Source organism: Callorhinchus milii, unplaced genomic scaffold (assembly GCF_018977255.1).
Source record: "Callorhinchus milii isolate IMCB2004 unplaced genomic scaffold, IMCB_Cmil_1.0 Scaffold19, whole genome shotgun sequence".
Taxonomy (NCBI): Eukaryota; Metazoa; Chordata; class Chondrichthyes; order Chimaeriformes; family Callorhinchidae; genus Callorhinchus; species Callorhinchus milii.
This window is the reverse complement of record NW_024704760.1, coordinates 7,963,395-7,982,447: the sequence shown is the minus strand read 5'-3', so window position 1 is coordinate 7,982,447 and position 19,053 is coordinate 7,963,395. Positions and strand designations below refer to the sequence as shown.

General features: G+C 38.3%; 1 protein-coding gene across 1 annotated transcript in view; it reads left to right on the top strand.

Annotated features, from left to right (window-relative positions):
- Positions 1-19,053, top strand: part of LOC121848031 (protein phosphatase 1 regulatory subunit 12A-like) — a 47,514-nt gene that overhangs the window by 18,798 nt on the left and 9,663 nt on the right. The window contains exons 2-3 of the mRNA XM_042342229.1: positions 12,635-12,765; positions 16,040-16,158. Of these exons, the coding sequence (XP_042198163.1) occupies positions 12,635-12,765; positions 16,040-16,158 (250 nt within the window). The remainder of the gene's footprint in view (positions 1-12,634; positions 12,766-16,039; positions 16,159-19,053) is intronic.

Here is a 19,053-nt window from a genome sequence, read left to right as displayed (position 1 = left end):
TTCGCCACAGTTTGCTACCGGTCATGAATCACACGGAATTAAGATTTTGATGCCATCTGGAGTTGTTAATTTTCAGGAGTTTTCACAACTGTGTGAAAACCTACCTCTTTAACTATGCTTTATGCTTGCCTTCTTCCTTTCTCCTCCCCCTCCCACCCCCGTCCACACTCTGTTCAGTACTCTGTAAAGTGCTTTGAGAATCTAGCCTATGTGAAAGGTGTCATATAAATGCAAGTTACTGTGCTTGTAGATTGAATTTCATTTAACCAGCAGTATAGACTGTTATGGGCTGGTATTCACACGCTCTCATAGAAGATTGTACTATAATAAGTATAATTTCAAGGTTCTACATTTTTTAAACTAACCTGTTGTTACTGCACTGTTTTTAACTGTTACGAAAAGTAAATGGCGGTAATGCTTCCAGTACGCTTATTTACGTGACTACTGGGTTGCAGATCAATTGAAGTGATGTTTCCAAACCACACTTTTGTTTGGAGCTTCTGACTGATTTTTCAGTCCTTGTACGGTTACATTCTGTGGGGCTGGAATGGCTGTAATGGAGTGCAATTACCCATGAAGTTAAATCATTTGATGTCCTTTCACTGCCCTCGTAATGATGCATTGGCTCAGCTACTGGAGTTTGTCTGGATTTTTGTAACTTGTTGTGGTATTGTACAGTACTACAATACCCAAATACAACAAGATTCCATTTATAAAGCGCCTTTCACGTCAGGAGGACGTCCCAAATAGCATTCCTTTCTTGTGTGGCAAGAAAGTCTGAGAAAATACTCCTTCACACAAAGATAATAGTAGTACAGTCTGACTCTGTTACGCCCTAGTTTAGGATAGTGTGGGTTTGGATATAAAGTGGGCAAGCCTTGGTCAAAGTTACTAATGACTTCCCCTCCATCTGCAACCAGAGATTTTGTACCTCCTTATCCTGCTACATCTTTCTGAATTTTATGACACTGTTAACCACTCCACCATTTCCATCATCTTTCATCCCTGATATACCTCTGAGACTCAGTATTTTCCTAGTTCCACTTCTACCTGTCCCGGTGTCTACACTATGTCTCTTCCAACAGTTTCTCCTTCTACCCCCGCATATCTTCTTGTTTTAGTCCTTGATCCTCTCCTTTACGTTCTTCTCTGCCCACTTTCAAATCCTGCCCAACGACCATCATTTTTGATCATGCTTACAGTCACCTCCCCCACTCCCTCTCCCCCTGGCTTGGAGTCAGACTCTGCCACTGTCAAGTGCTCTGGGACTCTACCCCTTGTAAAGGGTGTTGTATAAATGCTATTTGTTGTTGTTACTTCATCTACATGCTCCCCTTTGGTTAAATTATGCATAGGCATGGTGTCCACTTCCTGGTGATGACCATATGAATCTTTCCGTTGCTTACTGCAGCTTATGTGTACCTCTCCTCTAGCCTTCCCTGATCAAGTTTACCCAAAATCTTTGACTCTGAGGTGAGAGTGCTACTAACTGATTCAAGATGACACTTGATTGTAGGTATAGCTGTAAGGTAAAGCCAGAAAAATGCTGTGCTGTGTAGAAGAATGACATGGTCAAAGATGTTGAATGTAGTGGAGAGACTGAGGATAAGGAAGCACAGGGAGCTGTAATCGCAGGCAGAACCGATGTGATTAGTGACTTGACTAGGGAAGAAATGAAATAAATTTAGCGCATCTTGTAACGAAAAGGTGGGAAGGGTAGAGTGGAACTGAAAGGCTGCAACACATTCCAATTCCTTGGAAGAGCAAGGACAGATTGTAGCTGGTGTGATAGCTAGACAGTTTGGAGAGGTGGATGAGCATTGAGAGGGAGGTATTGATGGCAGTTTTTAAATGGGGACTAGAGATGATTCTAATGGAAGATAGGGAGAGGTTGATGTCGAAGAGGGTAATTGTGTAATCAGTAGCTGGGAAGCATAGAGTAAACTGAGCAGTGCAAGAGATAAGGGTGGAGGGAGTTGAGGGGAAGATGGAAACCATGGTGTGTAGGGTAGGTAACTGATGGGGACAGAGGAAAAGGAGTTGGTAAGTAAAAGTGTAATGTGCAGGAGATGAGCACAGCTGATTGACAACAGTTTTAGATATCAGAAATCTCATTAGGTATCTCATTTCAGTGCCTTGGGATGTCCTCCCGATGTGAAAGGCGCTATACAAATGTAATCTTGTTGTTGTTGTGCGGATCGAATGAAAGTGACAAGTAAGTGGTTCTTGGGAAAAGAAGAGTCAGGAGTTCTCCTTCCGGCCAAGTAGATGGAAGTAAATAGTTGTTACATTTCTTTTCCGTTTTGTGGTAATGCCTGCTGAAAATATTTTACATTCATTGAAACATTATTAAATGTTTTAAAGTTACATTTTTTTAAAGCTAAAACGTGCATTTTGGTGACATGTATTTTTAGCTTTGACTCTAAAGGCAAAACTTAATTTTTTGGAGATAGAAATAAAGCGTTTTATATACGTTTTTTATGTAAGCGCTCTGGGACGCCACCCAGCAGGGAGGGTGCTATATAAATGCGATTTTTGAAATATATATATATTTTTGAATAAAATATACTTCATAGCAGTTGTAGTTGCAGAAAGCTGGAAAGAATCTCTACGGTCAAAAAAATAAATTTACAATGCTTGTCTTAATGCATTCTTGGTCAATTAATAGTTTGCTATAACAATTATCTTCAATCTGATTTACCAGCGAGGTTTCTGTAATCGGTAGAGTGTCACTGAATTCCAACAATGTACTTTAATAATTGCAATGTTGCTAAGCACTGTAATGTTTTCTTGCAAACATTAGATACAATCCATTTTCATCTCCTGGGAAAATGCCTTACCTCATTATAACCAAATGTCAAAGAAATGTAATTTTATGGGACATTGATTATAAAGTATAGACTAATGGGGTTGGTCTTGTCCTCACTAAATTCCCCATAATCCCAAAGACAGTTTAAATTATCTTCCAATTTTGTTTCTCTGAGGAAGAATTTCATTATAGTTATATAAATGAAGGGCAATATTTATGTATATCGGGGACTACCAGGCCAACAACTATTTTAGCACATGGCTTTGATTTGTGAGTGTTGAAGTGCTGATCTAGGAAAACTATGTAATTTAATAAATACTAGGACTGAGCTCTGGAGAACCATTGACTTCAATTGTTTTGAGATCCAATATTTTCTCCAAATGACATACAACAACAAGATTACATTTGTATAATGCTTTTCACATCGGGAGGACATCCCAAGTGGGGCGGTAATTCTTTCTGCTATATTATATTTGGTGAATGTTATACCAAATTCCTTTGGGTTTTGTTCACTTTCTTTAAAAAAAGCTTGTTAACGGCCAACCCATGTAGAGGGCCTCCAATTTTCATGTTTATTGGGACCTTTTACATTCAGTAGGATATTACATTATTTTGGTAGCAGCTTAAACGGAGCTTTGTAGATGGCATAAACCATAGTTTATCTTGGTGAAGGTGAAGGTTGTAATGATATTTGAATGTGTTAAGGTTTTGATTTCTTCCAATACATGTAAAATTTCTGTGAGTGCCTTTCACCTTCATTCACTTTAACCCCCAAGGGTTCTGTGCTGTTCCAGTTTGTTTAAATTTTGTTTCCTTATTCTTCCTGCCAATGTGTATCACTTCAAACTTTTCTGCATTAAATTTCATCTACTATCTATTTGCTACTGGTCTGTTTGTCTTCCTGAAGTCGCTTCATAGTTAGCCACACTTGCTATTTTTGTGTCATCTGTAAATTTTGATAATATGCCCATTTAAGCCTGAGTGTAGATGATTTATTTTAATGGAGTTCAGTATGTTTTTAAGTTAACATTCCAAAAACAATTTTTTGTTGCTAGCCTAAGTTTTGTCAATTTTATTTCAATTGCTGAAACTATGGAACACTCTTCCTCAATATCTCTTCCTCCTTCCCTGTCTTCAGATTTTTCTTCCTCCTTCCCTGTCTTCAGATCACATTTGAAGACCTTCCTTTTCGAGTGTGCCTATGGTCACCTCCTTTGCATCAAGCTCCGGCACTGTTAAACACTCCAAGGCGCTACTCCACGTGAAGGGTGCTATATGAATGCAAGGTATTCTTGTTGTTTAGTTTGTCAATTGGTTAGAATTGATTTTTTTATTTAAAACAAGTTTCCATTGCAACCATTTAATTGCAGGAGTCTGAGACATATGTTTACATGAGTATTGAATTGTGAGAGGTAGTGAGTTTGCTGAATTTGCAATAGTAACTAGTTCTATTGGACGACAAAGGGTGGTTGTGCTGCTGCAACAGCGTTTTGTGTCTGGGTTTTTGGCTTCAATGCCATGGCTTTGGGAGTCCTGAACTCTTACAGTATGAAACATGGGTGGATGTGTCTTTCATGATACCTCAGCTATATGGAGATTGTTGACATGTCAGCCAGTTGCTGGCAGCAATCAAGGGATGGGGTCAAATATTGGGAAGATTTGCAGCACTCTGTTCCATTCTGTAAAATCGTCCTTATGGAATGGGATATCTTAGTTAGAGCACTGTAGAAAATTATCCAGGGAATCAACAATAAACAAGTTACCTGCTAAATTAATGGGATGCAGAATCAGGGTGCAGTTAGGAGGAAACTAGGAGCTTGTCTGCTTGGATTGCAGGGCAGTCATTTATCCAAAGACCTGGAAGACATTGTGACATTGTGTGATTCTGTGCTTGGTAATATGTTTGATTTCTTTCAGCACTGTTCACCAGTAGGGTTGGATCTCTGCCTATATCTAGAAGATGTGGAAGATTGTTTGTTTCTCATTACAGTCTCATAAGTGTGTACACAAAGCTTGGATATGTGCCACCCACTAGCAGTAGCGATAGGTGAGGAGATGTCTGTTGTTTCGAATATTTCTTTAGAACAGATTTTCTAAGGAACTGTGTTTAACACCACATTTTTAAAGATGTATTTCTTTAAAATGTTGCTAGAAATTTTTTATTTTGATAGTTTTCCTTAAATGCATGATATAACCTCTTTCTGCTGTATTAATGGAAGATTCTGGTCAGAAAACAATTGGGTATCATATTTTAAAATGATGCAGTAAATTAACATTGATGTCAGCGCTTTGGGACGCTATACAAATATAATTTTGTTGTTCAGGTGGATATAAAAGATCCCTTTACACTATTAAAACGTTTCTCCCTGGGCACTCTTCTAAATTAATTGGTCTTTTGCCTCAAAGCTGTGTGTGGAATCTTGCTGTATGCAAACTCTCTGCCTTGTTTGCCCTCAAACTACACTTAACATTAATAACTACTTGCAAAAATGCTTTGGGGTATTTGACATAAAGCATTATTAAAAGATTTTCATGACATGTAGGTGAGTGAAATAATAGAAGCTGAGGTGCTTTCCTTTAGATAAGATGCTAAAACTGAGGTCCTGTCTATTCAGGTGGACACAATGGACCCCATTATACTATTCAGAAAGAGAAAAGGCATTTCTCCCAATGTTTTGACCAACAGCCCCTAAGATAGAGATAAAAGATTAGTTATTCACTTCATGGCTGTTTGTGGGACATCTCTATGTGCAAACCAACTGCCACTTTCACCCTCAAATACATGAGGTACATTTTGCAGAAAATTGAAGTTTTTGAGACGTTTTGCTGTGATAAAGTGCTATATCGCATGTAAATATTATTGTTGTCTTGTTGCCCCAGAGTTTTTAAGGGTTAGTTAGGGAGACTATCCTGCGTGAAGAGCATTATATAATTGCAAGTTGTTGTAAAAAGATTTAGGGGAAGAGCTGAAAAGTGGTATTAGTTAAAGGGGTAATTTCAGATCAACAGGCAGCAGTGAATAAGATCAACAGGCAGCAGGGGATGGATGGGTGAAGTACTAGAAAGGAACACAGAAAATGCAGAAAATGTCTGTCTATAAATACCAGAGTTGCATTAAGAGTAACATTTGTTATTCAAAACTGCTTGATTGTCCAAATTATGAGTTCAAAAGGATGTGGATCAAAATGTTTGCAGGATATTCTTTGATTTTCTTTGGAAAGAAGAGAGGAGGCAAAATGATTTGACAGCTTTGCTCGCTTTCTTGAAAAGGAGTCAAAACCAACTTGGATTGAACTTTCGGAGATGAATCCATGCTTCATTGCAGCAGTAATTTTGTATGATCGCGTATTTATAGCTGGAGATATGAAACAATCATTCTGATTAATGAAGTGCGTGTTCCTTTTTAGTACTCCACCCATCCATCCCCATGGTACACTGCATCCCCAGAGAGCAGTGACCATATGGATTGCCAAATATCTGTAATTTATTATCAACCTGGCAATAATAATTCACAAATTTGGAAAGTAATGCAACTGATGCTTTTTTGGGTAGAGGATGGGGGAAAGAGAGACAGGAAGGTACTCACTTTGCTTTCAGTATTTTTCTTAATAGCTTCTTTTGTAGTTTTTGTAGATATCGTTTTCAACAACAGATTGCATTTACATTGTGGCTTTACTGTTTTTAATGTATTAAACTCTTGTCATTTTTAGTTTTGGAGTTTTTTTGGGGAAATACTGTACTTGAGTATATTGGGGGCATTATACCCCTTAAAGATCCTTTTGAAGCCTTAGTGATTGGTTCAATGCCCAGTTCTCCTTCTTACCTCACATTTGCTCCCGTCCAAGACTACTTTATTTCACCTTTGCCACATTGCCTACCATCCCTACCTCTACCCGAAACCCAGCCAAACCCTTACTCATGCCTTTACTTCCTGTCTAGACTTTTCTGATGCACTCCTTGTTGGTCTCCTTAGCTCCTCCATTCACAAGCTCCAGCTAAAGTGCGGGCCACCGACATCGAACCCCACATGCCCATCAGCCCAGTTCTCACCAGGCTTCACTGGGTCCCAGTCTCCCAATGGATGATTTTCCCTATACCCTCATACCTTAGCTACTTTTCCTACTCCACTTCTCTGTTCATCCTCTCTGTACCGCCAAATTGGGTTTGTTGCTTGTCCCTGCCCCTTCTGCTCTACTGAGCTTTTGGCTGCTATGACTGTAACATCTGGAATACCCTATCTCTCCATTTTGCCCTCTCTCTATCTGTCGTTAAATCCCATGTTGAAACCTTCGACCATGCCTATAGTCACTATCCCCTTCTCTCTTGTGTAATGCTGATCTCATCATTGTAAAAAACTCCCAAGATGTTATCTTATGTGAAGGATGCTATATAAATGTGAGTGATGTTTTTCTGTTGCAAGAAAACAATTTCTATTTTTTAAAAAAAGCTGTCTTCCCGAAATTGCTAACAGTTTTCGTGCAGTTAGTCACACACTTTTTTGGGTTGTCTACAAATTTAGTATTGTACCCTCTATCCCCAATTTAGATGTTTTGAGAGAGAAGAACAGTGATGCTATCACTGACCCCTGGGAAACAGCACAGTTTATCTCCATTCAGTCTGGAAAAACTTCCTTTTACCCTCTTTTCTGTATTCTGCCTTTTAGCCAACTTTGCTTCCTTAGTGTTACATTCCCTTGGATACTGTGAATCTTAATTATTTCAACAAGTGTGACACTTTACCAAACTTTTTAGTTGAAAATTCATGTGCAGAATATCCACTACGTTCCTCATATCAATATAAATAAATAATAATCACGTCTTCTAGACGTCTCAAAGCGCTTCACAGAATAAACTGTAAAGTGAATTGACTGTATATTTGTGGGTGAAAATATACTGTTATTTCCTCAAAAACTATTACATTTGTTGAGCACGGGTTGCCTTTTACAAATCCATAGGCTGTCCGTTTTTATTTAACCCATGTCTCTTGAAGGAATTATCAATTTAATCCTATATACTTTAATAATAATAATAATAATAATAATAATCCTTGCATTTGATATAGCGCTTTTCACGTCGGGAGGACGTCCCAAAGCGCTTCACAGAACACACTGTAAAGTGAATTGACTGTATATTTGTGGGCGAACGCGGCAGCCAATTGCGCACAGCAATGTCCACAAACAGTCGTAGATTGAAAATGACCAATTTATTATTGTTTTTGGTTTTGGAGGGATTATTATTAGGCTCTGTGTGGAGTAAGGAAACTTGCCCAAGGTTTCGCCCTGCCTGGAATTGAACTCAGGTCTCTCGCTTGCAAAGCGAGTGCTCTAACCACTGAGCTACAGGACTTTTCTTTAAATTGTTGATGTTAGGCTCACTGAACTAATTCCCTTTCTTTCTTAAACAGAGATGTGGCAGAGGTGCAAGAGTGTAACTAAAACCCACTATATACACTAAAGTAAAATCCTGTGAATAAGATTTTGAGAAAGTGTCATTTCTTCAGTGTATTTCAGTTTAATATTTTTTTTTGCTCACATATTTGTATGCATTTTTATATGGCCTATAATGTGAATATTCCAGTTACTGCCCTGAAATTGGAAAGGATGGTCACTATTCTGTAGTGCAGCTGTTAATGACTTTGTGGTACTGACTATTTGGGAGTGCAACTGCCTGCAGAGGGAGAACTGCCTCTGAAGGTTGTCCTCGTTTTGGTTCTTTCACCTTCATCTCGACCCCTACTTGATGTAGGATCGATCCCACTGTAACAAAGCACTATCTGGCAGCATAATGAAAACAAAATCCGCCAATTGTGGAAGGTCAGCGTGTGTGATAGACATTCCCAGAACTCAAACCAATTTCCAATCAAGACAGGAGATGAGCATTCAGAACATGTTGTACTGCATATATATTACAGAATCACCCCCCCCCCACCCATAGCTAAGATAGAGATGCACAGAATAGTGAATGCATTAGTAGAAAACAAGAGATGACATTGAGGGAATTGATTGGAAGATACTAGGTGATCAGTCCCAATTGTTGATTCTTATCAGTACCTTGGGGTTGTGGTGGACACCAGCGTTTGTTTGGACACTGTCCTGAAGGACTGCGCTGAGAAGGGGCGCTGGCCCTCTGGTTAAGCTCGTCCCTTTTCAAGGTCAGCAAGTTCCCATTACAGGTCAAGCTTCTGGCAATACAAAACCTGTGTGAAAACAGTCCTCCTTTATGGATCCAATCTCCAGGGGATGCAGTGGAGAGACTTCCTCTGACCCATTTGCAAAATCCAGGATCAAGCAGTGTGGTGGATATGTGGCAAACACAGGAAGCGACTGCATGGAGTGAGGGCTCTGGCCTACACTGAACTGTCGCTGAGCACCCTGGAAACAGAGTCTGCTACGTAGGAGGCATGTCTATTTGCCAAGGGCCCCCCGTATGGGGATCTGGTTGAAGCAGCTGGTGCTGAGTAGACCTGGTCTGTGGTTTTGGACTTGAGACCTTGAGAACATCAAAGTGGCTAACACATCACAAGCTGTCCTGTAATGGTCCTCTCACCACACTGAAGGCAGATGTCTGCCAGATAGCTGATGAGGAAACTCTGAGGCTTGGGGTGACAGCTGCTGGAAGACATTACCTGGCATCTGAATTCATGACATAAAAGGCATGTGTAGAGTATATTAGCAATAATTCATTAAATATACATATTTAAATAATTTAATTGTACATTCCAAGTTTCAGTCAAATAAAATATTTGATTTGATATAGTGCTAATAATATTTACTTGCCTTAAAACCATTTTACTGTGAGCTTTGAAACTTAAAAGCACACATGGCAGGTAATCTATGATCATAATGAGATGAACAATGAGTGTAATCCTTTTTTGTTGCTTTTGATGAAAGAGGAATATTAGCCAAGGGGAGGTATCTGCTGCTCTTGAAAATAGTATCATGGAATCTTTAATGCCCACATTAACCAAACAAACAAGCAGACAGAAAGAACCTGGTTTTAAATCTCTGAGCAGAACATTTGCACTTCAAACAATGGAGCAGTCCCTTGGTACTGCACTGGAATGTCAGCCTAAATTAAGGTCTCCATTCTTGATCCATAACCTTTTGACCCAGTGGGAAAGTGCTTCCATTGGTACCAAATCTACAAAATAGTTATGATATAAAATTATTCCCAATGAATTCTGCTGGTTTTAAATGGTTTGAAGTGAGGTTATCTTTACAGCGTTCCAACTGACAGTTCAACGCAAACCTTTCCAGAATAAATAGTTTTCCTACAATAAATAGTCTGATTTTAGAGCATGTTAATATCCACGACTACACTGTTACATAAACAATCTTATCAATATATTCTTGTGGCTGGAAGGAGTGTGTTTTTAAACTTGCTCTTTAAATGGTTCAATGGTCCACTGTAGTAGTCCCAGTTGTCATATTGACAGTCTTTTTGGTTTGATTTAAAGTGGTTCTCTACAGGTTTCACACTGGGCCAAGTTCCAACTGGCGTCCTGGCAAATGCTAGGTCCAGGTGCATGATGAACGACAGCCACCTGGCTGTCAATGTAAGCTGAAGATTGGGTCTTTGCTTGGGAAAGGTGACTGCTGTAACATAGCTTTTAAAAGTTCATTAACAAAGCTGGAGGCATTTGTTGAAAGATCTGAGTGAGAAATTGTTACAATTAATATTTCTCACTTGCAATATTTCTTGATAACTTGTTCATATTTCTTGTTTTTCTATGCAGTGTCTGGCTTCTGAGCACAAACTCTTGAGGCCACATTTCAAGATATTTTGTTCATGCAAAGGAATTTTCTTTAAACACTTGTACCCTCAGGATATCCTGCATTCATTGCTATTGTAGTATGTGTTCTGGTTTAAAGCACAGAGGATATTTTGGAAGAAATTCTAACTTCTGAAGTTCAAACTGTTATTCTACTGTTCATGATGAGTTGTAGCCTTTTTTCTGCGGGGGAGAGGTGGGGGGAGAGATACAATGGCTCCTACTTAATTCAAAATGAGTTATAATGTGGATTTTTGAACGTTTACTATACTCACTCTGAGCAGGTTATTTGCATTATTATGGAATCAAGTGCATTATATATACCTATAGTTATTATGCGTAGCCTTTGCAGTTTGTAGAAAGAAATGCATTCAACTAATGGTAATTAATGGCCAAAGTACATCTTGCAAGTTGGTTTATTTATATTAAGTTTGTTTTTGTAAGTGTATTAAGTGTACTTGAATGGCTGGTTCTATCTTATAAAGATAGTCTGAATTATACAATCATCTATGAACAAGATCCATACTGAGACTGAGTATTGAAGTAACATCGCCATATTGCAGGGTCACATAGAATTGTTGCAGGACTTCAGTTGCTGACAAAGTACTGCATCTCAAATGATCGCATTGAAACTTCATAGAAAATTTAAAAATCCATCATGTATAACATATTATGCCACATAATATTGATGGAATTATAAACTGGCAACTGCAGGTTATCCAATTCTGTGCACAGAATACAAGAAAGACTGAACTTTATTTTTCAGAGTAAATGATTACTTATAGGGAACAGTATCTTTGTACTAATCCTTTTTCAGGGAAATTGTAGTGATTACTTCTGATGTACAACATTGCAGTATGATTCAATGCAGTTACTTCTTAATATCTTGGAAATTGGGTATGTTTTGCTTGTATGGGACTAAGCGATTTTGCTTTAAGTGTTGTAGGAGGTCATGCTATTTAATTGTGCCAGGTTTCAGCCTGGCTCAGTTGGAAACACTTTTCTCTCTGAGTCAGAAGGTTGTGACTTCAAGCCCCAAATCGGGATTTTGAGCTCATAGTCGAGGCTAACACTTCAGTGCAGTGCTAGAAAAGTGCTGCATTGTTAGAAGTAATGTCAATTTTAATACAATATAATTTCATAGATATAAATGATTGAAACCTAGTTTTGCCCATACCAATCTGTACGCTCCCTCTGCTCGCCAGGCACTGGTCTGCTCCCATGTCCCCTACCCTGCTTGCCCCACCATTTGGGATTGGGCCTTCAGCTTTTCTGACCCCATCCTCTGGAACTCGATCCCAGAATCCCTCCGCCTCACTCCTCCCTCACCTCCTTCAAAGCCCATCTCAAGACTGTGCCTTTGACCACCCTTCCACCCCTACTCCTCCTACGTTCCACCCCTCTTGATTCCATCCCCCAGTTTGAGTGCAAATTCTTCATTATCCAGCAGTTTGGGAAGTCCTTCTGACTTGAAAGCCCCTATAATATGCAATTTGTTATTTTCTTGTCATTGAGATGTCAGTAAAGTATAATGGTTGGCATATGAAGGTGCACCAGTAACCTCACCCATGCCAAGATTTCAGTCAAACACAACATTTACTTTTTTTTATGTCCACCTGAATGGTGAAAAATGGCTAGTGCTACCAATGTGATTTTGCAAAATCACATGTGAAATTTAGGGATCCATCTCAATTATTGCAGTATGCTAAAAGTGAAGTTAATGGTCTCATGCAGACTGAACAGCTTGTGTATGTTAAAATAGAATATAAAGCTAGCTGTAAGATATGAAAGTACAGGTCCATGCTGACCAGGGAAATTAAACTGGTTAACTGTAAGACTCGATTCCAGCATACAGGCTTAGATGTATACGGTATAACATAGTGGACACTAGTTGATCAGAGATGTCAAATTATGGTTTTAAGAATGTGCCTCACATTACTTTGTTGCACAAAAAGGAAGAGCTTCATTTTGCCGTGACATTTATTATTCTTAACAATTGCAATGCACTTTCAGATGTATGTTGTATTTAACAGTAAGGTAACTTTTGTTTTGCAGGCTTGCATAGATGAAAACCTCGACATGGTGAAGTTTTTGGTGGAGCATGGCGCAGACACCAATCAGCCAGATAACGAGGGCTGGACCCCGTTGCATGCTGTGGCATCCTGTGGATACATAAATATAGCTGAGTAAGTGGGAGTTTGCACAGGGCAATGTTTATAAATACATTCCAGGCTTGCTATGTAGCTGAAATGATAGGCTTTACAGGACTCGTGTGTATACAATGTTGCTGCACTGCTTAGCGTTTCTCTATTAGAAAATCTCTGTATTATTTCATTTTCAACAGCACATACTCCGCAACAAACAAATTTATTGTAGTGTAGATAGCTATGAAATATTTCCTGGATGATGTATACCTTTGTGTGTTGTATTTTGCAGATGAGATTTTAACCGTGCTCATATTTCTCCATAAATGCTGTTTGCCATTGCCCGTCCTTCTCTGGCTTGGAAGATATATTTGTTGCACTATAACTACTAAAATACTTATGCAGATTCAAACATTTGGCATTTTCAGGTGGGGGAGGGAATGGCTAGTGCTATATTCTGTTCCAATTGAGAAAATATTCTGGTAGCTGAACAGAAACTGGATAAAACGTACTCAAATGATATTCCTCATCTGCTAGTGTAAATCCTTATAGAGATGATAGGGGATGGGAATGAGGAGAACAGAGAAGGATATTCTTCCCCTGCTACTTCTCTTTGGCTGATCTTGTATAGCAGGAAAAACCTTCACTGAATTATTCCCACTAGGGAGTTGTCAGGGAACACTGCTCTCTTTCATCCATGAAAGGAGATGAAAATAAAAGTGTAAATACTTATTTCGTTACGATAGAGTACCCCCCCCCCCCCATTATGATGGATAGTTCGGGATCTCCGTTAAAAGCCCAACCAGCATTATGACAGGATATGAATAGGAGGCAGCTCTTCTGTATTCAATGAGATGTTGGCAGTAACCTCAGGAAAAGGAAGCTGGACATTTTCTCTTCCCATATGCTGGCTGGGATTTTGATGGAACCACATATGCATTTTGGAATTATTGGGTGATTAAATGTTCCACATGGTTCAAACCGAACTGTGCTATGAGCAAACTGACGTGCTATCCTCGGTTTCTACTATACACTCTTATCAATATGAACAGTATCAATACATTGATGCTTTTTGCTTTGACCACTGCACTGCTGGTGAGTTCCACATTCTTGCCACCCTCTGCATGAAATACTTCCTACTAAATTCCCTATTGGGTTCATCTATCTTATATCTATGCTGCCCCCTGGTTTTGGACTCAACAATTAGAAGCAGTCTATTAATGTCCACCTTATTAAATCCTTTCATAATCTTAAATACCACAGTGTAAAAGATGAGAGGAAGTCTGGAGCTAATCACTGCAAATGCGTTCAAGTTGATATTACTTTAATGAGCAGCATTTATCTATAATTGAATCTTAAGTTTCTCAATCTCTTTTAAATTTATCACAAATAACTAGTATTGTCCAATCATTCATTTTATACTGTTGTGTACAATTTATAGAATGTTTGACTTCAAGCTTCAGAAATAAAAGGGAACACAATGTGCCAGGAAAAGAGTAGGACTGTTACTAACTGAATTAAAGAACTTGAATTAAAGACAATGATGCCAGCTAATTTTCTCCAAGTGAAGGAAGTATAGGCGGTCATTGTTTGGTAATGTGCAGCTGTGAAGGATGGGAAAAAAAGAGACAGATTTGTATTATGAGCAATTGTAACTGTTTGGTGACTGTTTCCAAGGTCAACACAATTCTTGTTTGAATTATTCTCTTGTGCCAGTTTGTGAACAATTTGAAAATGGGTTTATCCTTTAGGACCAAATTTAAAATGCATTAATGTGCTATATCTTTAGGTATTTTGATATCCAGTATGGAGTTGTCTATGTGGAACAGACTTCCAATAAAAGCAATGCTTTATTAACTAATTTATTTTCTCTGATAGGAAAGTGCCATGGTATTATGAGTTTGTGTCTATTTTAGTAATGATCAATCTGGTAAATACAGTAAACTCAATATATCATCATTCCCAAAGGAAAATAGCTCAGTGACTAGATCCGGGAGGATGACTAGGTGGGCATTAGTCCTCCGGTGCCACGAAGAGCCCTCTGGCTGTTACAACCTACAGCATCACATACTGCACTGCAGAGCGTGCATCTGTCAGTATAACAGAGTGGAAACAGTCCCCACAACTGTCAGTTTATTTGTTAACAACCTGAATCACTTAGACTTTAACAAATAGGCAGAAACAATCAAAGTTTAACAATTAGGCAGAACCTCACAGAAAAGGCAAGGTCTAAAACTTCTACACATAGCGATCGTGTCAAAACAGCCTACCATGCGACTGGTTGAGGTTGAGGGCAACATTTTCCTGCAGTACTAGGCTGTTCAACACGAGAGTTCGCTGATTCTTTCCCAAGAGAGTTCACTGCATGGCCATGGTACGGCTGACTGAGCAGTGCAGGTAAATTCATTCTGATGTATCGATATTTTACTTACTGGGATGTATAGAATCCGACATTATACGTATAAGCGAGTGATTAAATAAAGAGGTAAGGGGGTCCCTTATACACAGTTTGCGTGGAAGCGGCCAGGATATTGACAGATGTTATAAACCATGAGATGATATAAGACGGTCTTATTTCCAGGAGTTCACTGTAATTCATTTTTGTAAACATTGTGGATAGCACAATTGTCGAAGATAAGAAAATCTAGACCCAGGTTTTTTCTTTCATATTTAGAATTATATAGAGGTAAAACTTGTGGTGCTTGTTTTAAAAATATTTCTTAACCCTAAACTGATTGCTAAAAGTTGATCTTTTTTTGACTGAGGAAGGAGCAGATTTACTGTTCTTGCATTTTGAAATCAATTTTAAGCAAATAAAAATTAAGAATATGATCTGGGGCCTAAAATTCATAAAATAAAATTGATCTCCCCTCAGGGTCAGAAAATGTCAGCACCCGGACCCCGAGAGAAACAAATCATTTACTTGGAGAAGTGTGCCATCTGCTGGTGCCTTTAAAATGTTGCTTAAATAAAGGTTGAATATAAAGAATGCCATAGATTTTACCCCGTATATTTTGAGTACAAGAATATAATTTTCAACACTGGTTTTTATCTATTTGTTCCTTGATTTTGTTTTCATGAAATTCCAAGTTTCTATTTGATAGATTTGTTGTCTTAACAATTGACGTTTGTAGATGATCATTTTTGCCATCGATGACTACAAATGCAGTTTTGAAAGCTGAAAATTGCTTTCTGTGCTTAGTACTGCAACAATGAATTTGGCTTGTACTTTGTTTTGCTTTCTCCATAGTTATTTAATTCTTAAAGGATGTATTAGTAATTATCCAGTAGAAAGTTAGATATCTTTTTTTTGCAGGTATTTAATAAATAATGGAGCCAATGTTGCTGCTGTTAACAGCGAAGGAGAAATTCCATCTGATATTGCAGAGGAATCAGCAATGAAAGACCTTTTACAACAAGAAATCAGTAGGCAAGGTAAAGTATGCAATTCTAGAATATCTAAATTTTCTGCCAGTGTCTTGATCTGTATTTTCAAAGATGTTATCATTCTTGAAATTGAGTTGGATATTTATGAGCAAGTGAGGTTTGATGGTCTGTCAGTCTCACAGGTGGTATCCCAGAAATGAGCAGTAAGATTTTGTTTTAATTTTTAGCTTTAGCATTGAATTATGAGGTGATCCCGAAACAGTGATTTTTGTTAAGTGATGATGTGGATATGGAGAATTTTGTTTTTCAAGTGACTAAATTATTGCATAGAACATGATTATTTAGAGCATGAAAAGACCTTTAGATACAACAATCTGCCCTTTGTAAAAGTGTTTTATCAATGATTTTATTTTGGTTTTCAAAACAACCATAGAAATATAACTATATGAGAGACTGGGTACATTTGAATGAGGTACAGATTGTGGGGAATGCTATTCATTTTGAAGTCACCAACTTTGCAAGCCAGCAGAGGAGGAAATTGGCTCAACTTTATTTAATCTTGAATCACCCCTAGAAATGGGAGTGGACATTGGCATAAATAAAACTTGACACAGATTGGAAGTGTTCTGTACCAAAAATAATGACTGTTCCAAACTGAAATTTTGCAATCGCAATTTAGTAAACTTGGACTTTTGGAGCGGTCAAATCTACAGTTAAAGGAGACTTGGTTGCAGATAGTTGAGGATAAACAAAGAACATGACAGAAATCCAGTGGGGATCCAGTTTTTCAAATTGGACCACCAGTGTATATGATAAGGAGAATAGTGGAGAAGGCCTTTCCCTTTTTGATGGGTTTTCAATCCTATATCTGCCTTCTCATTGAATCTCTAAACACAATTTCTGTCCAAAGATAGATGAATCTTTGGGTAACCAAAACTGCATGCAGTATTCCAGATCTTTCCAATGCTTTATACAGCAACATTATAATCGGTTTTGATTTGCACTCATCTGTTGATATAATCCAGACCTTATTTGGCTTTTTACTGTTGTAAACCACTAAGAATTATTATTTTAACTCTAGGCAATAGAAATAAATTAAGCACAGTTGCAGCAATGGCATGCAATCGTACACATTTGGTTGTAGACTTACATCCAGGGGTATAAATACCATCATAGAAACAAATAATCTTGCATGATGAAATGTGAGATTAGTTTCAGTTGCATCAAACCTTAACCAATTGTCACTGAATTATGCACCACATACCTGTAAATTAGTCCTGCCAACTATGACTCAATTGTTGTAATTTCCAATTTTAATAAATTGCAGTTGTCATCAGTTTCCAAAATGTATCCAAGAAGATGTACAATGAAACATGTGACATTGTATGGCGTGTATATATTTTATTCAGGAGACTATACGACCGGTTGTCAGTTGTTTGCACTCTTACCTCTTGAGTCAGAAGGTTTTGGGTTCAAGTCCCACGTTGGGACTTTAAGCTTGTACTGTAGTTTAGGTTAACAGTCACCAGTACTATTTGTACGGGGGAGCGCTGCATTTTGGAGGTGCACCCTTTAGATGAAATGTTAATTGAGGTCCCATCTGCATGCTCAGGTGAATATTAGAGATCCAACGGTGCTATTCGAAAAGAGAAGGGAGTTCCTCCCATTGTTCTGGTTAACAATCCGCTAGGTAAAATTGATGATTTACTTCATGGCTATTTGCGTTCATTTTACAAAATACACAGTTACTACATTTTACAATAAATCCTGTGAAGCAATTTGAGACATTTTGACTTTTGAGATAAGCAAAAATCAAATGCAAGGATTATTTATTACAATAATAATCCTTGCAATTGATATAGCGCCTTATCACGTCTTACTGAATATACTGTAATGTGAATTGATTGTATATTTTGTGGGTGAAACGCGGCAGACAATTGCACATAACAGTGTACAACAAACAGTTGTGGATTGTGTGACCAAATTATTATTTTTTTTTGAAGGGATTATTACCCCCGGAGAATCGATCTCCCAATCGACTAACAACCGGGTTCCTCCTTACTGCCAGGTTAACAGAGGCTTGTGGAGTAAGGAAACTTGCCCAACGTTTCGCCCTGCCAGGGAATCGAACTCAGGTCATCTTGCTTGTGAGGTGGATGCTCTAATCACTAAACTACAGGACTCCATTTTATTACTTTGGATGCAATTATGTTACTAGAACATGTATAACTACTATACTTCTCTGAGATATTATGCAAATACTATTGCCAAAACAACTTTTCAGCTTTCAAATACATGTATTTGCTGCATCATCTTCAATGTACCAATTCACTCTGTATAGAAAACAGAATTGGCAACCAGAGCATACATTAAAAATACCCACAGAAATATTTGACCTGGATCAAGTAGTACGTGAGTAATACTCTTTTACTTGATACATACTTTTTACTTAATACATATCAGCCTGGCTCAGTGGTAGCACTCTCGCCTCTGAGTCAGAAGGTTATGTAACAACTTAGAATCGCACAGGCTAAGCCTCATATCAGAACTTGGGATCAAATAGTCTAAGCTGACGCTCCAGTGCAATGTTCCATTTCTGGAGGTGATGTTAAACCGAGATCCCCATCTGTCTGTTGAGTTGGACGTTAACGATCCCGTGGCACTATTCAAAACAAAAAGGGAGTTTCTTTCGGTTTCCTAGCAAACAACCCCCCCCCCACCCCCAATTAAATTGTCATTCACTTCATTTGTACGACATTGCTGTGTGCAAATTGCTGTGCCATGTTTCGACCACAAAATACGCAGTCAAAATACACAGTCAATCCTTTAGATGAAACGTTAATTGGGGTCCCATCTGCATGCTCAGGTGAATATTAAAGATCCCAAGGTGCTATTCCTATTCGAAAAGAGATGGCTATTTCTCCCTTTGTTCTGGTTAACAAT